The sequence below is a fragment of the Capra hircus genome, chromosome 20 (assembly GCF_001704415.2).
Source record: "Capra hircus breed San Clemente chromosome 20, ASM170441v1, whole genome shotgun sequence".
NCBI classification, from domain to species: domain Eukaryota; kingdom Metazoa; phylum Chordata; class Mammalia; order Artiodactyla; family Bovidae; genus Capra; species Capra hircus.
In genome coordinates, this window is record NC_030827.1 from 62,264,491 (window position 1) to 62,291,640 (window position 27,150).

At 42.5% G+C, this 27,150-nt stretch overlaps 1 protein-coding gene across 3 annotated transcripts in view; it reads left to right on the forward strand.

The window, feature by feature from the left end:
* The window catches only part of CTNND2 (catenin delta 2), a 1,112,452-nt gene that overhangs the window by 1,035,266 nt on the left and 50,036 nt on the right, over positions 1 to 27,150 (forward strand). For all 3 annotated transcript variants that reach the window (XM_018065721.1, XM_018065722.1, XM_018065723.1), the window contains one exon: positions 22,130 to 22,340. In XM_018065721.1, coding sequence (XP_017921210.1) covers positions 22,130 to 22,340 — 211 coding nt within the window. The remainder of the gene's footprint in view (positions 1 to 22,129; positions 22,341 to 27,150) is intronic.

The window sequence follows — 27,150 nt, forward strand, 5'->3', positions numbered from 1 at the left end:
CCACCATTTGCAACCCCTGGTCCATACAGTCCATGGAATTCTCCAGGCCAGAATACTAGAGTGGGTAACGTTTCTCTTCTCCAGGGGATCTTCCCAACCCAGGGATCGAACCAGGTCTCCTGCATTGAGGGCAGATTCTTTGCCAGCTGAGCCACAAGGGAAGCCCAAGAATACTGGAGTGGGTACCCTACCCTATCCCTTCTCCACTGGATCTATCCAACCCAGGAATGAAACCGGCATGTCCTGCATTGCAGGTGGATTCTTTACCAACTGAGCTATCAGGGAAGCCCCCCGGTTAATTCTACCAGGATGAAAATCAGACTGATTTGCATTTATTGAGGCATATTCAGACCTCTTCCACAGGATCGAGCAGTCAGATAGATTTGATTTTCCTGTTTTTATTGCCCTCCCAATGACCACAGTCACAGTATTGACATATGCTTCCTGTCCTTCTAATTCTACATGCCTCCATCCCTCCCTTGGGTAGATGAGAAGCCCCTTGGTTGTTAGTGGCCTGGCTGTAAACCCAGAGCCTGGCATAATGCCTTTTATATGGGGGGGGGGGAACAGGAAGCGCTTTTTATGTCTTGCCGTTGGTAGGGAAGTGAAGATGACATGACTGGTTCCCTGCATCCTTCAGAATCAGTGTCCTGGCCGGCCACCCCGTGTGCATCACCTCCCTGGACGGGTGGAGGTGCGCCTTGCAGTTTCCTCTGCTTCCCTGTAGCGTGCAGAGCTCAGTCTTTCACTTCTAAGGTAGACACCCTTTACCATCACTCACTTCCCAGAGAGAGCCATGACCTTCTACTCAGAGGTATTCTCTCGAATGAAATCTATTAACACTCCTGAAATTCACGAGGACAGAATTTGAACTTGACTTTCTGTTCTCGGTCACGTGAGAGAGTATCCCCAGGAAGATACCTGGGCTTTCTGCTGCTGTTCAGGACCTTCTAGAGAAATCGGTCTGGAGCTTGTCCTCGCATCCTGAGCCAGGCCTGTGTACCACTGACTCCGGGGAACGCAGAGCCAGTTTTCCTTCTCACAGAGTAGGACGAAGCAGAATCCAGGGGTAAGGACAGTGATGGTCACAGCTGGTGTCGTGGCCAAACCATCATTTTTATTTAGGTAACCTTTACTTGATTTTGCTTGTCTCCTACTCTAATCTTAGGGACCTGGAAGCTGGGGAGGTCCTTCAAGATTTCTAAGTGCACGAAAAGTGAAATTGCAGACTGCAGAGGATCGCATACAACAGGATATGTGACTATTTGTCAAATAAAATGCGATAGCTAACTGTTACCTGTGGTCTCTTCATCAAAGGAGCTGCTCTAAACCCGAGCCTAAATCCAAATGAATGTTTCCCAGTGTGTTCGTTTCCTTTGGCTGCTCTAAGAAAGTACCACTCACTGGGTGGATCGAACCACAGATATTACTGTCTCAGGGTTCTGGAGGTGAGAAGGTATTGGTAGGCAGGGCTGTTTCCTTCTGAGGCTGGGCTGGAGAATCGGTCTCAGGCCTCTCCCCCAGTTTCTGGTATATTCTGGCCCTCTTCCGAGTTGCTTGAATTGTAGAAGCATCACCTTGATCTCTGCCTTCATCTTTACATGGTGTTCTCCCTGCATATGGACTTTCCAGGTGGCGCTAGTGGTAAAGAACCCACCTGCCAATGCAAGAAACATAAGAGACGTGGGTTCAATCCCTGGGTCGGGAAGATCCCCTGGAGGAGGGCATGGCAACCCCCTCCAGTATTCTTGCCTGGAGAATCCTCATGGACAGGGGAGCCTGGCGGGCTACAGTCCATACAGTTAGTTGCACAGAGTCGGACATGACTGAATCGACTTAGCATACATGCTCCCTGTATATGTGTCTAACTCCAAGTTTCTCCCTTTTATAAGGACACCAGTCATACTAGATTAGGGACCTACCTTGTTCCAATATGGCCTCATCTTAAATAATGACATCGGCAATGACTTCATTTGCAGATAAGACCCCATTCTGGAGTAATGGGGTCTAGGACCTCAACATACGAGTAGGGTGAGGGAGATACACGGTAACCGCTGTGAGCAGCGGTTCCTGTCTCCACCCCGTTTCACCACATGGAGCCCCGTCAGCTGCTAAGTGAGTGGCCCCTTTGCCCTTCATCACAGGATGGGTCAGCTCCCATTTTAATGTTTCTGGTTAGAACCAACAAAGACGAATGTCCTGAGTCTCCAACTAAAGAAGGAAAGAAAGAAGAGAAGATGGAAACGGGGGAAGCATATTCTTTAAGAAATGTGAAGGGCAAAGAGAAAGGAAGAAGTGAATTGAACAGTGTGTCCCCAAATAGATGTCTATGTTCAAGTCCCTAGAATGTGTGCATGTGACCTTATTTGGAAAAAGTCTTTGCAAATGTAATCAAGTTCAAGATCCTGAGAGGACAGCATCCTGATCACCCAGGTGGACCCTGAGACCAATGATATGTGTCCTCAAAGAGACTTGGATTTGACACGGAAACTCAGAAGAGGTGGCCCTGTGTGGTTGGAGGCGGAGCCTGGAGCCTGTGCAGGCGCAAGTCAGTAAATTCCAGAAGCCCCCAGAAGGTGGTGCTGCTGACACCTTGATTTCAGAGTTCGGGCCTGGAGAAGTGTGAGAAAATGAATTCCTGATGGAAATAGGTCTCTTAACACCCAGAATATCACCCACGGTGGCTAAGGGGACACCCCTGTGAAGTCCCGAGGTCCTCTCTGACTTTGCTCTGGTCTAACTTCCTGGAGAAAGAGCAGAACCACCAGATGGTTCTGTGTTCTTTCCCAAGTCATCCCCTGACCAGGGCTATTTATTCCAGTCCCCGCCCACCTCTCAGCATCCAGCATATGACCTTTGCAATTTGTCACCATAAGACCTCCAGGCAGCTAATGGAACTGCCCAAAGGAGGACCACTGACTCATCATGCCTTCAAGCAAGCTAATGGTCCATACCTGCTAACAAGCACACTCCAAGTCTCTGCTGATTTTGAAAATAAGCTAGCAGAATCTGTTCATACTGTATAATAAGATGTTCGGAAAATAACTTTTCTGTCATATGAAGACTCCTAATTGTTTCTTGGTTAATTTTTATTGGAATATACACTGTTGTGTTATTTTTCACTGGACGGCAAAGTGAATCAGCCATGCATATATATTTGTTGTTGTTTAGTCGCTAAGTCATGTCCGACTCTTTGGGACCCCATGGACTGTGGCCCACAAGGCTCCTCTGTCCACAGGATTTCCCCAGCAAGAATACTAGAGTGGGTTGCCATTTCCTTCTCCAGGGGATCTTCCCAACCCAGGGACCAAACTTAAGACTTTTGCCCTCATCTCCTGCTTTGGCAGGCAGAATCTTTACCACTGAGCCACCAGGGAGCCCATATATGTACATATAACCCCTCTTTAAGGATTTCCTTCCCATTTCAGTTCAGTCACTCAGTTGTGTCTGACTCTTTGCGACCCCCTGGACTGCAGCACGCCAGGCCTCCCTGTCCACCACCAACTCCTGGAGTTTACTCAAACTCATGTTCATCAAGTAGGTGATGCCATCCAACCATCTCATCCTCTGTCATCCCCTTCTCCTCCTGCCTTCAGTCCTTCTCAGCATCAGGGTCTTTTCAAATAAGTCTGTTCTTTACATAAGGTGGCCAAAGTATTAGAGTTTCAGCTTCAACATCAGTCCTTCCAATGACTATTCAGGACTGATTTCCTTTAGGATGGACTAGTTGGATCTCCTTGCATTCCAAGGGACTCTCAAGAGTCTTCTCCAACACCACAGTTCAAAAGCATCACTTCTTCAGTGCTCAGCTTTCTTTATAGTCCAACTCTCACATCCATACATGACCACTGGAAGAACCAAAGCCTTGACTAGATAGATCCTTGTTAGCAAAGTTATGTCTCTGCTTTTGAATATGCTATCTAGGTTGGTCATAACTTTCCTTCCAAGGAGTAAGCGTCTTTTAATTTCATGGCTGCAATCACCATCTACAGTGATTTTGGATCCCCAAAAAATAAAGTCTGATACTGTTTCTACTGTTTCCCCATCTATTTCCTATGAAGTGATGGGACCGGATGCCACGATCTTAGTTTCCTGAATGTTGAGCTTTAAGCCAACTTTTTCACTCTCCTCTTTCACTTTCATCAAGAGGATTTTTAGTTCCTCTTCACTTTCTGCCATAAGGGTGGTGTCATCTGCATATCTGAGGTTATTGAAATTTCTCCCAGCAATCTTGATTCCAGCTTGTGCTTCATCCAGCCCAGCGTTTCTCATTATGTACTGTGCATAGAAGTTAAATAAGCAGGGTGACAATATATAGCCTTGAGGTACTCCTTTTCCTATTTGGAGCCAGTCTGTTGTTCCATGTCCAGTTCTAAGTGTTGCTTCCTGACCTGCATATAGGTTTCTCAAGAGGCAGGTCAGGTGGTCTGGTATTCCCATCTCTTTCAGAGATGGTGTGGTGACCCACACAGTCAAAGGCTTTGGCATAGTCAATAAAGCAGAAGTAGATGTTTTTCGGGAACTCTCTTGCTTTTTCAATGATCCAGCAGATGTTGGCAATTTGATCTCTGGTTCCTTCCCATTTAGGTCACCACAGAGCACTGAGTAGGGTTCCCTGAACTAAGCAATAGGTTCTCATTAGTCATCCATTTTATACAAAATATTAATAGTGCATATATGTCGATCTCAATCTCCCAGTTCATTCTACCCCCTTCCCCTCCTGGTTCCATATGTTTGTTCTCTACATCTGTGTTTCTATTTCTGGTTTGCGAATAAGATCATCTATACCATTGGCATCTGGTCCCATCACTTCATGGGAAATAGACGGGGAAACAGTGGAAACAGTGTCAGACTTTATTTTTGGGGGCTCCAAAATCACTGCAGATCGTGATTGTAGCCGTGAAATTAAAAGACGCTTACTCCTTGGAAGAAAAGTTATGACCAACCTAGATAGCATATTCAAAAGCAGAGACATTACTTTGCCAACAAAGGTTCATCTAGTCAAGGCTATGGTTTCTCCAGTGGTCATGTATGGATGTGAGAGTTGGACTGTGAAGAAAGCTGAGCACCAAAGAATTGATGCTTTTGAACTGTGGTGTTGGAGAAGACTCTTGAGAGTCCCTTGGACTGCAAGGAGATCCAACCAGTCCATTCTGAAGGAGATCAGCCCTGGGATTTCTTTGGAGGGAATGATGCTGAAGCTGAAACTCCAGTACTTTGGCCACCTCATGGGAAGAGTTGATTCATTGGAAAAGACTCTGATGCTGGGAGGGATTGGAGGCAGGAGGAGAAGGGGACAGCAGAGAATGAGATGGATGGAGGGCATCACTGACTGGATGGACGTGAGTCTGAGTGAACTCCGGGAGTTGATGATAGACAGAGAGGCCTGGCGTGCTGCGATTCATGGGGTCGCAAAGAGTCGGACATAACTGAGCGACTGAACTGAACTGATACCATTTTTCAAGATTCCACACACATGCATTAATATATGATATCTGTTTTTCTTTTTCTGATTTGCTTCACTCTGAATGACAGTCTCTGTGTCCATCCATGTCTCTACAGATGACCCAGCTCCGTTCCTCCTTACGTCTGAGTGATGCTCCGTTGCGCATCTGTCTCACATCTTCTTTAGCTGTCCCTCTGTTGACGGAACTTCTAAGTGCTTTGAAGTGATGCTTGGCTTGGATTTTCATGGATTTTTTTGGTTTGTTTCGATAGTGCTGACCATAGTCATTGCACTGTAATAATTAAGCTCTTTGTAGACCAAAGTGTAGGTTCTTGAGTGATCCTTAATTATTATAGTGCAATGACAACCAGGAAAATCAGATTTCTGAAGTCGAATGCACACTTCAAGTTTTCAAAAACTACAACTGTTTAGATAAGAAAATTCAAAAACCAGACACTTTGCTGGGCTTTAGGGCCACTGATCTAGAGAGAGTCTGTGTCTAATATGTTCCTGCCTTTTTCAGTCATCCCTGCAGTCTCTTCCATTTGCCGTTATCTTCCTCCTTTGCTACAAGTGAAATCCCATTACAATAAAGAAACTGCCAAAGAACCATCTAGCTTTTTCCTTTTCCTAGAATTTTACACCATTAAGTGCTGCTTGTAATAAATGTGTCATCAGGTCCAATCTAATATTTAGTCATTTTCATTGAGTGGGATTACAGGAAATAAACTTTGGTCTGTATTTGGTCCTCTAGGCTCACTTTTTATTTTGCTTCTGCCTTTATATCATTTTATCTTTATCTTCACATCTTTTCTGTTTTTCTATCTATCACCTTGTGGAGGGCCCATATAATTATAATAGTTGTTAATTCTTTTTTAGGGTAGCACAAACATACTCATCAAAGTTCTAAATTTATTAAAGTATAAATCCTTTATATTTTAGCTGTACACACACAACATTAGCCGACAATATAAACACTGGAATTCTGGATACATGAATAATGCCAACAATCTTATATGAAATGTCCACTGTGGTTATTTTAAAAAAAAAAAAAAAAAAACAGGCAATATTATATAGCCCAAGCTATTTTTACAGTTCATAGGAGGAACATTTTCACTAGCTAGGGAATTTGGAGAAATACCTAAAACACAACCAATTTTTATTAAAATAATTTATCATTATCTTTGGGTTCCAATAATGAAGGCAAAATTGAAATTGGAATTCTGTCTACTATAAAAATTGAAGACTTCCTGGGTTGTCCGGTGGTTAGGACTCTGCACTTCCACTGGGAGGGGCACAAGTTCCATCCCCAGTCAGGGAACTGAGGTCTCACAGGCTGCATGGTGTGACCAAAAATAAAAATATAAAAGAAAATATATCTCTTTATTATGAAAAAATACCAAGACGTAAGGGCAGAAACTTAAAAAAAAATAATAAGCTGTGACCTAGATATTGTGTTGTATAAATAAATACTTTAAAAAATCAGTCTCAAAGTGAGGACAAATGAAGAGACAATTACATTTTAATGAAAAGTATCATTACTGTTGTTAGTAAGGACTGCCATAAGTCGTGTTACACCTAGAGAAGGAGATTATCTCCTGAACAGAAGGGAGACTGGGGTCTTACAAGATCTGGAACAAATTCAGACCCCTGACATATGATTTAGTGTCTCATGATATGTGTTAGAAGGTTAGGTTGAATGATGGTCCAGACAGCTCCAAGATTCCTCAAATTCCCCGTAGTCTGAGGATAGCTTTAGATGTCAAGGTGGCTCTTTCATGCCCAGGTTTATATAAGCAAAATCAGAACTGGGGAGCGAGTCACCTAAGTCAGAAAAGAGCCACTAGTATTCAAAGCTCACATCGCTAATATAAATTAGAATTAGAATTGCCCAGTGGAAACCAGTGCTTGGCTGGGCTGGTAGATACTAGGAAGAAAATCAACTTGGAACACTTGAAGTGAAATTCAGTCTATGAGTTTCCTCTATTTGAGAACCTGCACTGAGAATTCTTCCATAAGCAGCTCATTGGTTAATAAAGGAGATGGAACTGTAGGCAGATGGCTATAAATCCTTCTTCTGTGACGTTATCTATCTGGTTTGTGAAGTCCTCTGTGAACAAAGTATGGGAGTAGGAAGTGGATGTATGAGATCACAAGACAGGTGCATTTAGGAATGAGGGATATTTAGAGTGGGATTTCCAGGGGGCTCAGTGTTAAAGAACCCGCCTGCCAATGTAAGAGACACAAGAGACACAGGTTCCGTCCCTGGATCAGATCCCCTGGAGGAGGAAATGAAAATCTAGTCCAGTATTCTTGCCAGGAAAGTCCCATGCACTGAAGAGCCTGGTCACAAAGAAGAGTCAGACACAACTGAGCGAATAAGCACGCTTGCCCATATTTAGAGTGAGTCAGCCAGTGCTCCTACGTATCCTCTACTCCTTCCTTTTGCATGGTTAGGGCAGCTCTTTTATTTCTGATTTTTATCGATATCAAATCAAGTTGCTATAATATGAAGATGTCTTTGGTGGTACAGATCTGTGGGTATTCAGTGACATGGAAGTATATTAACAAGAACAGAAATGTTGCCGCCCTTATTCCAGCAGGACCACCCCAAATGAGCACCCCGTCCCAGTACCCCAGTCCTCCTTCTGGGAAGGGAATGAATGTTATGCACCAAAAGATTTCTCCATTCACACAAATTTGGGAAACTCTAAGCTAACCTAAATCCAAGTGGTTTCATTTTGTCTAACTCCAGGACTGAAGAGCCTTCACGTTACTTCACTGTAAATCTCTGAGTTGAGTATCAAATACAGCATTTCCCATGTGTGTGCTACAGTGACACTTTTTTTTTTTTTAGAATACTACACCCTGTAGAACTTGTGTTCAGGGATCTGTCACAAAATAACAAAACCAGCAGAATAAATGTGACTGTATCCCCACTGAAGTCCTGTGACTGCATCTTTTTACATTGTGTAGTCAAAGAGCTCATGTAAGTTGTTTATTCATGTATCAGTAAATAAAAAGTTACTAGATGTCATCCTGTCCTTGGTTTGTTTCCATTTTTCTAAGAGTCCTTTTCTAATTAATTAATTTTTATTGCAGTCTAGTTGCTTTTCTGAATTTCAAGCCCACTCTGGGAGACAGTGAAGGACAGAGGAGGCTGGTGTGCTCTAGTCCGTGGGGTCACAATCAGACATGACTCAGTGGCTGAACAACAACAACAGATAGTTGTTTCACAGTGTTGTGCTAGCTTCTACTGCACAGCCATACATGCACATTCATACCCTCCCTTCTGGATTTCCCTCTTATTTAGGACACCACAGTGCCTTAAGTAGAGTTCTCTGTGCTATACGTTATGGTCCCATCAGTGGTCTATTTTATACATAGTATCAATACTGAATGTGTCAATCCCAGTCTCCTAAATCCTCCCATCCACCCCCTCCCCACCCCACCCCACCCCACCCGCCGTTTTCCTTTCCAGCTTGATTTCCATAGACTGGTTCTCTATGTCTGTGTCTCTATTTCTGCTTTGCAAATAAGGTCATCTATACCATGTTTGTAAATTTCACATATATATGTTAATATGGGATATTTGCTTTTCTCTCTCTGACTCACTTCATTCTGTATGACATACTCTAGATCCATCCATGTAACCTCAGTCTTAGACGTATACCCAGAGAAAACCATAATTCAAAAAGACACTTGCACCCCAATGTTCATTGCAGCACTATTTACAATAGCCAGGACATGGAAGCAATTTAAATATACCTCAGCAGAGGAATGGATAAAGAAGATGGGGGTACATATATACAATGGAATTTTACTCAGTCAAAAAAGGAACCAAACTGGGTCACTTGTCGAGACGTGGATGGACCTAGAACGTCATGTAGACTGTCCTTGGTTTATATTATTGTTGAAAAGATCAACTACATATATAAGCTAACTAGAGAAGGCTTCTGTGAATGTCCATAGAACAGCTGAATAAATATTACAGGTTACAGGGTAGGTGTCATACAGGTAGTACCGATTGTACTTGTGTAAGGAAGGCTGATTGGAGAGAGGATTTTCTGGCCAGGAGACGAACGGAAAGATGCCAGCGCCAGGAAACAGCTCTATAACCTTCAACCTTACTCACACCACTTAATCTCTTTGGCCTGTGGTTGTCTTCTATGCAAATCAGAAATTGTACCTGCCTTTTCTACAGCCCTGGCGCTCAGTCGCTTGGTGGTGTCTGACTCTTTGCGGACCCATAGACTGTAGCCCGCCAGGCTCCCCTGTCCTTGGGATTTCCCAGGTAAGAATGCTGGAGTGGGTTGCCATCGCCTCCTCCAGGGGATCTTCCTGATCCAGGGATGGAACCCTCACCTCTTGCATCTCCTGTATTGGCAGGCGGATTCTTTACCACTAGCGCCACTTGGGGAGCCACTTCTATAGCCCTGGGGAGATAGAAAGTAGAAACTGAAATAGATGTGACTTTTCCTGACAACATTAAACCAACTCTATGATGTAATCTATGAGTTGTGGCCCTTTGTGGCCTTTGGACACTAACTTTTATTTTGGCGGAGGGGTAGATCAGTTTGAGAAAGCCAGAACACGGGAGTGCAATGCTGTGACTCTTCACCAGGTTCCTTGTGTAAATCAACGCATTACTGTTACCAAATCACAATCAGACTGGGGGACTACCTGCAGATTCATTTTCCTGAAAACGAGCTTTTCTGACGGAATTACCGACTTCATCTTGTCTCAGACACACTACTCTCTGAAATTTTCATCCTGGGAGAGTTACTGGGTCTGTGTTAGATAGCAGTCTTGACCTAAAAATAAAAATCTTTCCTAGGTTTCTCCCCTGAAGCTAGAATCATCAGTGTTTGGATTTGCACCTTTCTTCCTTTATGCTTTCAAAATGGGGCAACGAACTGAGATAATAACTTTTTGCTATCAAGCTCAATATTTCATCAAATTGTTTACTTCCTATTAAAACATATTATACCAGCTACTTGCCTCATTTTCAGTATTTCTCAACAGCTACTTTATTTCTAGTTCAAAAAGGTGTTTCAGAAAACCCCCTGTTAATTAACTGCAATTTTTATTTTTAGAATGATTCTTATACAAACTAAACAGGCATATCTTTGCCAACTTCTTGTCGGTATTTCTGCTCATTATCTTACGTCTTGACATTTCAACAATGTGAGAATTTCTCAGAGCCTGATTCACTGAAATCCTTTGCATAAGATCTAAAGGTGCTGAAAAATACAATTCCTTTTGTCTTCCAAGCAGAGGGAGCTGGTTATTCATTTGGAGGTGATAACTCTGGAAAGAACTGCATGCTATATTCTGCACACCTGTGAGATTTGCTTTACTCAACATTCTTTCTCTTTAGAGGGTTGAGTTACGGCCTGAATCATTTTCTCTAACTGCTTACCAATTCTGGTGTGTGAAATGGATTCTGATTATGTCTTATAAGGCTGTGCTTGTTTTGTTTTGTTTTCAAATCATAGTTATTAGAAAAAAAGCGTAAGGACTGTGAGTGTTTCTTCTGGAATTGGTCTTGGCCTCTACCCATAGCAACCACTGGCTCCTCATCTCCAGCTAATCTCTTCTTACTCTGACTTTTCCTTTCTCTCTGTTTATTTGGATAGATCATTAATCAACCAAAGCAACTAGCAGATACATAAAAGAAGGCTCACTTTTTAAAAATCAGTACATTTCATTAAATATTTTTTCTATTTAATGGAGCAAAGGGGCAGCTGTAGAAATGAACAGATCCCATTCTGAAAAACGGGGGGCTGGTGTGATTAAACCGAGGGTTAGTATTGCCACTTGAAAAGCAGAGACATTACTTTGCCAACTAAGGTCCGTCTAGTCAAGGCTGTGGTTTTTCCAGCGGTCATGTGTGGATGTGAAAGTTGGACTGTGAAGAAAGCTGAGCGCCAAAGAATTGATGCTTTTGAACTGTGGTGTTGGAGAAGACTCTTGAGAGTCCCTTGAACTGCAAGGAGATCCAACCAGTCCATCCTAAAAGAGATCAGTCCTGGGTGTTCATTGGAAGGACTGATGCTAAAGCTGAAACTCCAGTGCTTTGGCCACATCATGCAAAGAGTTGACTCATTGGAAAAGACTCTGATGCTGGGAGGGATTGGAGGCAGGAGGAGAAGGGGACGACAGAGGATGAGATGGCTGGATGGCATCACCAACTTGATGGACGTGAGTTTGAGTGAACCCTGGGAGTTGGTGATGGACAGGGAGGCCTGGCGTGCTGCGATTCATGGGGTTGCAAAGAGTTGGACACGACTGAGCGACTGAACTGAGTATTGCCACAACGACTTTCCAGTCTGAGAAAGGAAAGTACACAGACAAAAGCATCAAGAGAAAGGGATGTTTACTATTAATAACAAATTGTTGCAAGGGATCCAGGCTTAAAAAAAACCAGCCTTCCATGTTTAAAATTTATAAAGCACAAATTTACCACGGTTTGTAAAGTCTCGTTTAATCCATTCATGGTGAACAGACAGCGGTTTTTTCACAAGATAATCAGATCCTGCGTCATACATCGATGTTGCAAACATCAGAGATGAAGTTGACTCCAGAAAATTGTTAAAGATTAGTTAATTGGGACGAAGGCTAGAAGGGCGAGCCTATGTTTCTTTTCCTTTTTGCTTTTTGGATTTGTTTCCCTGCACTGGTTTCTTGTTTTGCTGTTCCCTGGCTCTGAATTTTGATGAGCACATGATGTAGGCGTTCGTGATGGAGTCAGAACAAGGTACTAGTTTTCCTCCTCAGTCCTTCCCGATGTTGAAATTCTTACCCTAAGACACAGATTTAACCACTGATGTTTGTGGTTGAGCAGTTTCCTCAGTTGTGACGATTAATTTGATGGTTGGCCAGTTGTACAGACATAGGTGGATCAAGTAATGTGGATTCATTCACAGAGACTTCTGTTCATGATTATCAAAACTAGACTTCAGTTCAGTTCTGTTCAGTCACTCAGTCATGTCCGATTCTTTGCAACCCCATGGACCACAGCACGCCAGGCCTCCCTGTCCATCACCAACTCCCAGAGTTTACTCAAACTCCCGTCCATTGAGTCGGTGATGCCATCCAACCATCTCATGACCTATGTGATGATAAATCTTAAGTTAACTTTTGTTTTGTTTGTAGATCTGAGGTCTGTAATCTTGTTTCCTTTATGTAGCAGAAATCTTTCCTTTCCTTTCTCCTTGTCTACTGGGGTCTGTAACTGAGCACTTCTGCCAGTCTCCACCTCCATCCCCCGTAACTCAGGGATTATTCCATCTCCATGAGCTCCAAGCGTCCAGTGCTCCTGGCTGTGTTGACTACAGGGCTAGGATACCTTAAGCCATGCGACGCAAGCCAAGCCAGTGTCCTAAGAGGATACTGTAGACGTCAATCCATATATGAAATCTGCTTGTTTTTATGGACTTGTCATACCTAATTACAGAGAAGGCGATGGCACCCCACTCCAATACTCTTGCCTGGCAAATCTCATGGATGGAGGAGCCTGGTAGGCTGCAGTCCATGGGGTCACAAAGAGTCAGACACGACTGAGTGACTTCCCTTTCACTTTTCACTTTCATGCATTGGAGAAGGAAATGGCAACCCACTCCAGTGTTCTTGCCTGGAGAATCCCAGGGATGGGGGAGCCTGGTTGGCTGCTGTCTGTGGGGTTGCACAGAGTGGACACAACTGAAGTGACTTAGCAGCAGCAGCAGCATGCCTAATTAAGTTGTATTTGCCTTTATACAAGACACCTATGGTATGGTCATAGATACAGATTTGATTTTTTTTGTTTTCAGTTATGTTCTAGTAGAAAGGAGGACAGATTCTAGTTCAGTCTATAAAAACTTGTAGTCAAAGAAGGTAAACCGATCAGACCTGGGGCATTTTTTATATTATTTAACTATTATTTTCAGTGGTGCAGACAGGACCACTCAACATATATTGTTATACTAAAGGGATTATTATTATTACTATCTTTTCCTGATAGCTTATTGTGTATTAAAATTTTAAAGAGTTTTTTTCCTGAATTTTGAAGAACTAATTAGAACGAGATTTCATTAAAAGAGAATTTCACCTAGTTTTTTATAAGCATAACCTGTTAAATCAAGCAGAAAAGACCAAGGAGCCAGAAAGAAGAAGGATTTTATAAAAACCCTAGTTCAAAATGGGACATTAACCACAACTAAATTTGTTTCATTTAGTCTAAGTAATTAGTCCTTGTTCTCTTGATCTTGGGTTAGTTTGGAGTCCAAATTCTCAAAGTGGATGAGTTCTGGAACCCTGATTCTATCCCTTGGTGGTCTGAAAGATGTTCATTTGTTGAGAGTCTATCAGCTTTACAGGAGTGTCTATAACAAGAGTCTGTTTTCCATTGTAAGTGTTAATGATACCCATTAGAGTTCTTTGATCAGGATCTTTTGATGTTTCTTCTAAGAGACCCAGTTACTGATCTGTGGCTCTGAGAGGGTCTTTAGGAGAGCATGAGAGAAAATCAGAAACCACTTGCTGATGATAAGGCCAGGTTGCTCTGATTATTTTTTCATCACAACCAACAATATCAAACTCGAGACAAGTTTAGTATTATAAGAAGTTAGTCAGTCCATGGGTTTGGTGAATACCCATCATCTCATATAGCTACAACATTGTTGCTGCTCACTTGCTAAGTCATGTCCGGCTCTTTGCAACTCCCTGGAGTGCAGCGTGCCAGGCTCCTCTGTCCTTCCCTATCTCCCAGAGTTTGCTCAAATTCCTGTCCATTGAGTTAATGATGCTATCTAACCATCTCATTCTCTGCCACCCCCTTCTCATTTTGCCTTCAATCTTTCCCAGCATCAGGGTCAGATACAACATTAATGAAATACAAATATAATATCAGTTCAGTTCAGTTGCTCAGTTGTATCCGACTCTTTGTGACCCCATGGACTGCAGCACACTAGGCTTCCCTGTCCATCACCAACTCCCGGGGCTTACTCAAACTCATGTCCATTGACTCGGTGATGCCATCCAACCATCTCATCCTCTGTCATCCCCTTCTCTTCCCACCTTCAATCTTTCCCAGCATCAGGGTCTTTTCTGATGAGTCAGTTCTTCACATCAGGTGGACAAAGTATTGGAGTTTCAGCTATATATGTTTTTTCCTTGTGATGAGAACTCTTGGGAAAGAGGGTCATTTTAATGCATTTCTTTGATTATTAGAAGACTGAACTTCTACATTCTTCCATGAATTTCTTCTTCATGACTTTTAAGTATGTTTATTTGGAGAGTCATTTTTTGATGTTGATTTGTAACACATGATATGAAAGGATAGTAAAAATGTGCTTCATTCCCCGCCCCCCCCCAAAAAAAAAAATGAAGAAGCTAGTCAGTGACTCCCATTAGAGTAAGTATATATTACAGACAGTGAGGGCCCTGAAAACTCTCCAGGATGTTTTAACTTGTCCCATGAAGAGTGTTAGGATTCCCACCAATGGAAAATGGCCTTTTAAACCTAGAAATAGAATATTTCTTTTAATAACTCATTGGCCATGATCATGCCATTCTTTAACATGAAAGGGAGCATGCCTCTAACCAAACTGAAAGGTTCATAACTGCTGAAGCATCTTTATAAGACATCTCATCCTTGAGAAGGTTGAGTTTCTCTTTTTTTCATTTGCCAGGTCTTTTTTTTTTTTTTTTTTAACTGAAGGCTGTATAAATAGGACAGCTCTTACAATGGTAATAAGCCAAGTAAAAACTTACAGAATGCCAAAAGTACCTAATTATTTCTAGCATACTTTATCTCATAAGATGATGAAGAAAGCTCTTTGATGTTACCCAGCGGCACTCTGTGAAATGCCAGAGATGGTTTAGATATAAAATACGTTTTTTTAAAGTTTTATTAGTTTGACTATGGGGTGCAGGTTTGGGGAAGGCAATTTCAAAGGAGCTATCAGGAGACACAAGTTATAAGTTTTGAGTGCCTAAAGACAGGAAATAACTGCAGCTTGGTTCAGAACTTTCCTGTGTAAACAAGTATGCAGACTTTTTCAATAATCCAACTATGCCATCTTGAATGCCTCACCTCTTTGGTCTGAAAAACCACATAAGCCAGATTTAAAATAGAGATGTTTTACATTTGCTTTCTCCCTTTTCATAATAAACTGTTTATATTAGATGTCTTCAAAGTGGCAGATTTTTAGGAAACATTAAGCTCCAAACAAGAAAAGCTCCTTTCCAAGAAAGGAAGGAGAAAAAGGAGCTAGCTGTGTGCATTGCAGGGCTGTGACCACCCGCAGAGTGTTGTCCTGCTGATCCTTAGTCAGGACTAAGAATTTTCCTTTGGCGAAGGAGAGAAAGGCTCTTTTCACATTAAACCTGTAGACTCACAGTCACAGGGAAATCAGCGTTCACATCTTCAGCCCCTGAGCAATGTAAATTCAGAGCAGAGAGAAGATTCTGGGAGATGGTGGGTAGCAGGATTCTATACCCCCACACAGACAGCAATTTCACTGGCAGAATCTGTCCAGTGTAACTATTTTGGAACTCTGGAGTCTGATGAAGGCTTGCAACCATCAGAGGAAAGCTTGGATGGTAGATTATGGTTATTTTTGGTCATTGTCAGCTCTTAGCAGAGTAGCAGCTACCCTTTTCTTATCTCCAGCCCTCAGCAGGAAGCTATACATGTGTTCACGGAGCAGCTTGTATGCGGCTGGTGGGAGCTAGGGTGGGCAGCAAAGACTCTGTCCTCCAGATATTGGGGAATCTGTGTTTGGATCACTGTTACTGATCATGGAGTCACAGACACAGAGGCAGCTGTTGTTCTGCACCCCCAATTGTTGAACACCCCTCACTTTCCAGCTGGAGTGGCTTCCGGGGAGTTAACGGGTTGCTACCCTTCCCTCCCCCTTCATTGCTGTCTTTCTCCCCTTTTGGGAGTCAGATAGTAAGACATTCCAAAGCAAATGCCTATGTGGAGGAAATTAGAAAGTCACCCCATGCATGAATTAGAGCAGCTACAGCAGCACCCAGAGAAAGGGTACAGGTTCAGAAAAGACCTGAGACCTAAGGTTGACACCTCAGCAAACAGACATCCTACAATTAAAAAAACAAAAGCCAGCAAACCTCAGGAAAGGGAAGAATCTGATTTCCAGGGTTGCTTCATTGTTAGGTTGCAATGTCCAGTTTTGAACAACAACAAAGCCACAGTGGATACAAAGAAGTCAGGAAGTATAGCCCATTCCAAGGGAAAAAAAAAATAAATGAACCAACAGAACCTTCCCTGAGAAAGACCAAATGGCAGAATTGCTAGACAAAGACTTTAAAACTCTGGATAATTATAGTAGCTTAGTATTATTGTAAAACCAGTTTGTAACTCCACTTTTTGTTTTTTACGTGATTCAAGAAAATAATGCATTTTAAAAAATTATTTGTCTAAAAGCTTGTATTCTTGTACCTGTGGCTTAAAACTCAATGTTTTATTTTCTCTATACTTTATGAAAGTGATGCATTGAGAAAACAACCATCATTTTATATTTTTGGACACATGTAAAGATATAGATTTGTATCTGAAAGTATAGTTTGTATATGTTTGTATAGTTTTGTAACTGAAAGTGTTGGGGTGGAGCCATAAACAAGCAGGGTTTTTGTACATTATTAAAGTTAAATTGATATAAATTTAAATTAGACTGTTACAATTTTCGTCCACATGGTAACCACGAAAAAAATAGTTACAAAATATACACCAAAGGAAATGAGAAAGGGCTTAAAACATTTCACTGCAAAAAAAAAAAAAAAAAAGGCACTGAAGAGCATAATTTGGGAAATGAGGGACCAAGAAACCTAGAAGGCATGTAGGAAAAAAAACAGAAAAACAACACACGTTAAGTTCCCCCTTCCTTACAATAATTATTTTAAATACAAAAGTGTTAAACTCTTCCATCCAAAGACAGATTGGCAGAATGGAAAGCAAAAAAAGCTATGATCCAACTACGTGCTGTCTACAAGAGACTCACTTTAGATCCAAAGACACGTGGACTGAAAGAGAAAGGATATTTTTATACCTCTGCTCATAGTAGCATCATTCACAATAACTGAAATATAGAAGCAAGCCCAGTGTCCACGAGTAGATGAATGGATAAACAGAACATAGTATATGCATACAATGGAGTAACATCCAGACTTTTTGAAAAGAAAATTCTGATATATTCTACAATACGAATGACACTGGAAAACATTATGCTGAGGAAAATAAAGACACACGGTACGATTCCGCTTATATAAGATACTTTGAATTGTCAACCTAATGGACACAAGTTTGAACAAACTCCAGGAGATAGTGAAGGAAGGCTAGCCTGGCACCATGCAGTCCACAGGGTCACAAGGACATGACTTAGCAACTAAACAACAACAAAAATAGTTGTCAGAATCATAGAGATAGAAAGTAGAATGTTGGTTGTTAGTGGATGGAGGGATGGGAAGTTATTGTTTAAAGGTTAAGTAGAGTTTAAAAGAATTTTAGTTTTGCAAGATGAAGAGCTCTGGAGATATACAGTGGTGATGTTTGCAAAACAGTATGAATTTACTCAGAATCACTGAACTGTACATGTAAAAATGGAAAAGATTGTAAATTTTATTATGTGTATTTTACCGCCATAAAAAATGGAAGATAAATTCCTAATTTAGAACAACTCAGCAAAAACTCACAGGTCAGGTTTAGCGGTGCTAGAAACAGGGATGTCAAAGAGATACTAAAACCTCATAGACAAAAGGGTCGTCATGTTCCTGATCTAGGGCTGTTCTCAGCTGACCTTTTTCTTAAAACATCTTTCCTCTAATGTTGGGCTTCCGAGGCGGCGCTAGTGGTAAAGAAGCCACCTGCCAATGCAAGTAGATGTAAGAGACACAGGTTTGATCCCTGGGTTGGGAAGATCCCCTGGGGGAGGGCATGGCAACCCACTCCAGTATTCTTGCCTGGAGAATCCCACAGACAGAGGAGCCTGGTGGGCTGCAGTCCATGGAGTTGCACAGAGTTGGACACGACTGAAGCAGCTTAGCACGAGCACACCTCTAATGCTGGTATGAGAGATTTTGAGTTACCCTGGTCACAAAGATCAGCTGTAACAGAGGACTGTATCAAGATGGTAATGATAACCCTGTATGCAAGACAGCAAAAGAGACACAGAGGTATAGAACAGTCTTTTGGACTCTGGGAGAAGGCGAGGGTGGGATGATCTGAGAGAATAGCATTGAAGCATGTATATTATCATATGTGAAACAGATCGCCAGTCCAGGTTCGACGCATGAGACAGGGTGCTCAGGGCTGGTGCACTGGGATGACAGAGGGAGGGGGGTTCAGGATGGAGAACACATGTACACCCATGGCTGATTCATGTGAATGTATGGCAAAAACCACTACAATATTGTAAAGTAATTAGTCTCCAATTAAAATAAATTAAAAACAAAAAACAAAAACAGAGGACTGTATCAGTGATCCAGAGTGATGGACAGTCAGTTTAGGAACGGATTCAGGAGTACAGGTGGTTACACCATAAAGCCACTCACTACTCAACATTGCTGCCACCCACAAGGAAACCAATGGTAGTGCACAAATCAATACCAGAAGTAGACTTAGTCCTGAAATACAGGCAGTTAAAAACAAATAATCAAGAAGTAGGCATAGTCAGCGAGAACAAAGCTCTGTCCACCCATTGTGAAGTTCTCAAGGAGTGCCCTTCTGGGGCAGCACTTTGTCAGGTCTCCTAAACAGAAGCCCCCCAAAAGAAACAGAAACTAGTTTTTACTCCTAATTTACAAACACAGGGGCCCACACACACCTGTGTGAGGAGGAAGGGAGGCAAAGTTACAAGGCTGCAGTTAGTATCTCACTAATAGAAACAGTAGTTTGTGTGATTTTTTACATAATTGTAATACGTCCAACAGTCATCTCATATCAGTATTGCAAAAGTCAGAGATAAAGTTATTTTCATGAGAGTCTAACTTCGAAGAACTGACCCAAGGATTCATTTCTGTTGAGGATTTGAGCAAGACACAATGACCTTTATGTTGGGGAGAGTAGCAGTTTGTGCCACTTGAACATAATGGGGACCTTGCTTCTCATTCAGAACTCACGGACTGGGAAACTGTATAAGATGAAACCATACTTCCTGCCTGAAGTAATTTTTTAAATGACAATAACATAAACTAAGGCATTCCCATGTGGCTCAGTGGTAAAGAATCTGCCTGTCAATGCAGGAGACATGGGTTCGATCCCTGGGTCGGAAAGATCCCCTGGAGGAGGAAATGGCTGCCCACTCCAATATTCTTGCCTGGAGAATCCCATGGACAGAGCAGTCTGGCAGGCCACAGTTCATGGGGTCAAAAAGAGTCAGACAGGACTGAACATGCATACACACTATATAAACTTTTTTAAAAAAGCTCTAGTCAAATCCTCTTCCTCTCCTTGGTTTTGCTTTCAACCTTGGTGAGGTCCAAGGTCACAGAGCCAGTCTTCCGTATTCATTCAGGAGTGGGAATGCCCCTGTATGCACAAGAATCGAGTTTGTTGTCTCCTCTCTCCATCATTTCCATGATAAAGGAAAAGAACCCACCCACCTTCACACTTTTGTAAATCAAGTTTGTTTGACAGTGAATTGTGGGGGTTAATGATAAAGTCACCAGCATGCTGAGCTCAACAGAATTAAACTCGAAGCCAGAGGTGAGTGCAATTTAATGATAAACAGATAAAGCAAGATGCTCAGAGGAGTATCTCACACCAAGGATCTTCTCCAAACTCTTTTAAGTGCTGTCATTGGAAAATAAATATGCTGCATTTGGGGGTTTTCAGGCAGAGTTTCTGTCAGACACGTCTCAGCTGTCGTCAATTGAATGAAGACACTTTCCTATTTCAGTAATTTAGACTTCAGCAATTTTTTTTTTATGTTCAAGCTAAAATAAGCCACCTAAACATAGGATAAGAGCTGATACTAAGATTATGAAGTCCTATGTTTTATACTGCTGGGAATTAAGATATCATTGCCCTCTCCCATGGGGTTCCATTTCCTGCCCCCAAGCTCCATGTGCCAGAGACTTAAACAGCAAAAGAAGTCATCCTTTAAGAGACCTGTAAGGTGGAAGAACATGCCAAATGGGTTTTAGGAGCCACCTAAATATGTCTGATTAGGGGGTGGGAGGCAAGGCAAGAGTTGAACTTTGGACACATGCCAATTCCACCCAATTTGAAAATTTAAGAAGAGCCAACTTGGCTGCAGCCACTCCTGTACTTAGTTCCAAAAGTAAATCAATAGGACAGGATTGGAACCTGCAGATGGGATGAATTAATTGTCTTCAGGGTTATTGGTAATACCTAAATGACTTTGTAAACTAAAAGTACTCCATAAAGATGTCATTATAAGTACCTCTGTCGTTGGAAGGAGCATGATTGATAATGATAAAGTGAATTAAGGAAACAAAGTTGTATGTTATCTTATTTTTTTCACAGGAAGTAAAACATATCAAATTAGTAAATGTTATATGGTAGAACCATTGAGTTAAACCCCATCAGAGAGACAAACAGTTCATCCACTTGCCCTAGTTCAAAGGACACCTCATTTTATATATCATTTGTAAAGTTTCCCTCTCCTGCTTTGAATGTTTCTCTTTTCTTTATGATCAAAATGCAGATTTCATAAATGTTAGGTAAAAGACGAGCAGGTACACCGAAAGAATGTCTAGCAGGCTTTAATGGCAAAGCGCTCCCAGGGGGTGGTTCCCAGACCCGAACAGGGCAGGTCGAGGAAGTCCGCGCGCCTGCCTTGTTAGAAGTTTGTTTATATATGCACCCTGCGAGGGATGGCACGGTTTAGTGGATGGGGGTTTGGATAGGTTGCCCGTTCGCAGCGTGGAGGGCTGATAGGTCTTTCTGTGCGGCTGGGGCGGGGCGGCTTTAGCAGTGAAGTGTGCTGTCATTGGTCCGGGGTTCCAGGAGCCTCTCTCCGTTAGGGACTTCCGCCGGCAGGGGAGAGGAGAGGCGGCTCGTCATGGCAACTGGCGAAGTGTGCTGTCATTGGTCCCCAGGATCTGGGAGGATCCTTCCTTTAGGGACCTTCTTGCCGGCGGGAGGGAGAGGAGGGGAGGCCCATCATGGCCCCCCGGGGTCCGACCTTACAATATATACATACATTTGGGGGCTTTGACTCTTATTTGTTAAATAATACAGTTGCCAACATAGCTCCCATCAGGGGATTTTTGAGGTTGTATCAGAGTTCCCATATGTTTTCCTGACTTCTTTGAATAGCAAGCAGGAACCCACTGATAACTAATCTCTACTGAGTCCTGAGTCCAGGGTCATCGCTGTGTGTTCAATGCGTCCCATACATCTGCTCATTTACTCTGTGCAACAACCTAGTAAGGGCAGGTATACGGTCATGCTTGCTTCATGATTTGAAAAGCTGAGGCTCAGAGGCCTGAAATAACTTGTCCAGAGAGTCAGTCTTACATCTATCCAGTACCACAAGCCACGCACTCACCACGTTTTGTCTGTGTGTGTGCCCACAGTACCTATGTAGAGAAGCATCAGTGACGAGAACAGGCAACGTTGTGTTAACGTGGCCTCTTCTCTTTTTCACCCTAGTCCCCACCTCCTCTGTTCTGACCGCATGTCAACTCTCCCCTTCATCTTCTTTTCTGAAGGCAAATACGCCATGCGAGACCTGGTCCACCGGCTTCCAGGTGGGAACAACAGCAACAATTCGGCGAGCAAGGCCATGTCGGACGACACGGTGACGGCCGTGTGCTGCACCCTTCACGAGGTGATCACCAAGAACATGGAGAACGCCAAGGCCTTACGGGACGCTGGGGGCATCGAGAAGTTGGTCGGCATCTCCAAAAGCAAAGGAGACAAGTAAGTCAGGCAGTGACCTCCTAATGCATACAACTGGTGTTGGTAGGTACAAATGGCACCATGGGAAAGTATCTGCTTGCCAGTGCAGGAGACACAGGAGACAGGGGTTTGATCCCTACGTCAGGAAGATCCTCTGGAGAAGAAAAAGACAACCTGCTCCAGTATTGTTGCCTGGGATATCCCAGGAACAGAGGAGCCTGGCAGGCTACAGCCCATGGGGTCACAAAGAGCTGGATATGACTGAGTATGTATGCACACAAGCACAGACACAGTTCCAAGTGTGCCCAACGACCTTGGTTTTGGGTAACACTGCTGAATGTCACTGGGAAGCCTTAGTGCCTGATCATCAAGAGATGGGAGACAGCAGATGGTTTCCAGTCTCCCCACCCCACAAGGAAAGCTGGCTTACTAGTAATTTTGATTTGACAAATAACTCATGACTCCTGGGATGTTGATAAGGTAGGCTTGACAATCCAGTATCCAATCTAGTGACCTGCATGTGGGCTTTCCTTATAGCTCAGTTGATAAAGAATCTGCCTGCAATGCAGGAGACCCTGGTTCGATTCCTGGGTCAGGAAGATCCGCTGGAGAAGGGATAGCTACCCACTCCAGTATTCTTGGACTTCCCTTGTGGCTCAGCTGGTAAAGAATCTGACTGCAATGCGGGAGACCTGGGTTCAGTCCCTGGTTTGGGAAGATCCCCTGGAGAAGGGAAAGGCTACCTACTCTAGTATTCAGGCCTAGAGAATTCTATGGTCTGTATAGTTCATGGGGTGGCAAAGAGTCAGACAGGACTGAGCAACTTTCACTTTTCATATGCAAGAAACGACCAGATTCATGAAGGTATTTTGTGGTGGTTGTTCCAATGTGGCTCCAGATCCAAGTGTTGATGATGGATCCACACCCTTTGTTCTGTGCCTCTTCAGTTCTGCGTAGCAAGGCATGCAGAGAGGATGGGAGAGAAAACAGTGACAGAGTCAGAAAAAACTTAGTGCTTAACTATCATCTTCCCTTACCAACTGGGTGTTTGGGACAAATTATGTCATTTAACAAGTCATCATGCTCATACTTTCCAATCTAAAGACAGCAGGAGGGACTGTCAGAAAAGACTTCCTGGAAGAAATAATAATCACGTCTTAAATACTGAGTAGGATTTTCCCAGGGATGGAAGAAGTGAGGAAGGAGGGCTTTTATGCCAGTGGATTAAAGAGAGAGCGGATTTATGTCAAAGGAATGCCACCACCACAAATAGTAAGTTTGATTTAAGAACCAGTGGTATTTTTACTGTATGTAACTTAAACATATCTTCACCAGCCACAGGATTGGTATATCCATGAGCTGTCAATTTTACAAAAACATTCACTAACCTTAATTAAATTTAGACTTCTGGAAGTCCCTCAATGTAATCAAATAAGATTAACAGGGTAAACCTTTTGTTATCAAGGGTCTACTTCTTGACTTCATTCCCTTTACATCTAAACGCCAATAAGTTATCTTTTGTTATTAAAGTCTATAAAGGATGCACTTCAAGGCTTTTGGATATTCTCTCATTTCATTTAATTCGAAATACTCTCATTGTGCAATAAAAAAGAGGTTTCAGGGGTTCTGTTTAAGCGCCCTGAGACCTCCAGATAGGTTCAATCAGCAGTTCAGTATTAGGATTTGAACTTTTCCATATCAAATATAGAGAAACCCCACTGGGCTTGTGGAATAATTGCACAGTACAGATGGTTGACTTGAATTCTACCCTATAATGTTGTACTTGCAATAAAATGCTCTTCTTGGCAGGAATCACGTGGTCCTCTTGTTTATTTATTTTTTAGGACTGGGCGGAGGGGAGGTCTTTCCCTGAGGCCTTCTGTGGGCTGAGCCTGCAGGGCTTATCCTGGGGCCGCCAGCAAGGTCAGGGAAAGTGCCACAGGCTTTGATTTTGTCTGTTTTTGGCTGTGCTGGGTCTTCGTTGCCGCACTGGGGCTCACCTCTGGTTGCAGCAGGCACGTCTGCTTCCTACTTGTGGAGCCTGGGCTTCTCATTGCAGTGGCTTCTCTTGTGGACTCCAGGGCCCGTGGGCTTCCGTAGTTGAAGCCCCCAGGCTCTGACTCACAGGCTCAGAATTTGTGGTACACAGGCTTAGTTGTTCCAGGGTACGCGGGATCTTCCCAAATCAGGGATCAAACCCGCGTCTCGTGCAGTGGGAGGTGGATTCTTTCCCACTGAGCCGCCAGGGCAGCCTCGGTTTTCTTTTTTATATGGCTTCGGTGGCTGGTATTGTTCAGTCAGCCAGTCGTGTCTGGTTCTTTGTGACCCCATGGACTGCAGCACTCCAGGCTTTCCTGTCCTTCACTTAGCTTCACATAGCTTTAGTGGACCTTGGAAATCTCTAACTGAAGTGCGTACCTGTTTTGGGCATTAGAAACTTAATATCTTGATGCTTTTCTTAAACAAACGCACATGCATACACAATAAAACCATAATCCACTCTGATATAATTGTCTATGTTCATGAGACGTTCAGAGAAAAAAGTATTGTCCCTGAATCATAAAACTGTAGAGTTTTGGGAGGTTGTTATGTGAATTCCTTCCACCTGTGTGAGCATCCCTATTGGGCCTTAAATAGAAAAAAAAAAAAAAAAAAAACGCTTTTATCAGTCCTATGGTCAAAGAAAATTATTTGATAGAACTAATTAAAAACTCATTTGAAGATACTATCCATGAAGTCATATATATTGACATTGCCAATCCAGAAAATAATCCTGTTAGGATTGTTAGATTGTTGCCAGCAGGAGGTTCCTTTTACTACAAATAATCTCAAATATATGCTTTAAATTGACTGAAAATTTGGAATAGATACTCATTTCATATCATTGTTTCTTGACCTTTCCCTCAGTGTTTAGCAGTCTGGATTTATGAATTTCATAAGCGTTGAATCCACTTGAGTCAAGCGTTTCCCATTTAGAATTCTCCTGCTTAGTCTCATCCATTCTGTTATGTGGTTTGCCTCTTTCAGATAGCGACTAATTTGGGGGTCAAAGCAGGGTTTTTATAACTGGCCATATCCTCATCTCCCACCTGCACTTCCGTTGATTTTTGCTTCTCACTGCTCTTAAAATGCATCCAGAAGAATTACGTTGGGTCTTAGCACTAAACTCACCATTTGTCACTCGATTCTGTCATGACAGTATATCTGAGATTCCCATGGCCTTCTAGAAGTGTTTTAATGAAATAAAAATACTATATTGAAAATAAATTTTTTGGAATTGAAGATGATTTAATAATTGGAAAAAGGAGGAATATCAGTTTGCTCTAATTCATAAAATGCTTGCAGACTTGCCCTCCTCCCAAAACTACTCAAACTTTTGTGATCACATGAGAAAACAAGATGAACAAACATGTATAGCTATGATTTTCCCTTTTATGTATTTATAGGTTTTATTTCTAAATATGCACAGGCTTAAATATGCTATGATTTTGATGAGTCAGACTGCAAGTGCCAATCAAGGTGTGTTTGAACTGTGTAACTCATCACATCTTGCCAATACACTGGAACAATTATTCTGGAATCCTGCAGCTGGAATGACTCTGCTGAAAACCCATAATGAAATCGCACCAACTGAGATTCTCAGCCACTCCTAATTTGACAAGTCTAGCGAAGATGAAACATTGTGTAATTGTTAATGAATCTTATAGGAATCTTATACTTACCGTTTTTGAAGTCTTGATAACTTATATTATTCTTTTCACATCATTTTAAACACACAGCGTGGACATTCTGTCACATCCAGCCGTTTCAAAAGTACACTTGTGTTTTTTTCAGATTTTAACAGTCGTGTGGGAAATAGGGTTGAATGTGTCACTGTATTTTGTCATAAGACAGAAAAGCCATTAACAGTCTCAACTGTTACTTGTCAGTAAGGAACTGTGTTTGTGGCTGAGGTTATAATCACTTGTCACATTAGAAGCACTCAATTGTTCAAGTCCTTCAATCAACAGTTATAGGTTTCCAAGTAGCCATTGCATCAGACTGGTCTAGTGGATGAATCAAAATTAACTAAAAAGAAAGCAGTATTTCTTTGACCTTCATCAGTTTTTATAACACTGTAGTATATCAGCATGTTAATTGAGAGGTTAAAAGCTGCAATTCATTCCACATTCTCGGTCTGTATTTTGAAACTAAGCAAGAAGTAGAAAAAAATTACAGCATCAGAGGACTTTGTGCATACTAAAATTTTCAACTGTATTATCACCACCTGAATATTATGTTCCTCTAGAGTTGCTTGACTTCTGTCATAGATACATATCTAGCTAGCAGCGATAAAATCCAGCAAAACATAGCATTTAATCTTTGCTCAGCATTGATTATAGAAGAATAGTATGTGAGAATTATCAGAATTGCAGAGCTTCTCCCCAAGGAGCCTACACCAACTCCCCAGCACCAGGAAGACCAGCCCCCCGCTGGGAGAGCTGCGGGGCTGTAGGAAACATGGGTCTCCTCTTAAGGACCTCACACACACTCTCATTCCAAGGCTGAGCACTGAAGCAGCAGTTTGAAAAGAGCCTGGATCAGAGCACTTGCTGATCTTTCAGAGCGTCTCAGAGAGGCAGGAGGCAGCTGAGACTCCCTCTGGGGACAGAGATGCTCGCAGCAGCCACTTTGGGAAGCTAGTTCTGCCTTGCAGACACGGGTGCCAGCAAGTGCCATTTTGGAGTCCACCTTCTAGTTCATCAGCACCAGGGGCTTACTTGCCCACCAGCCAGCCAGCCTCACTCCTGGTTCTCCCTAGGTTGAGAAGCTACCTGTGCCCGGACCAGTA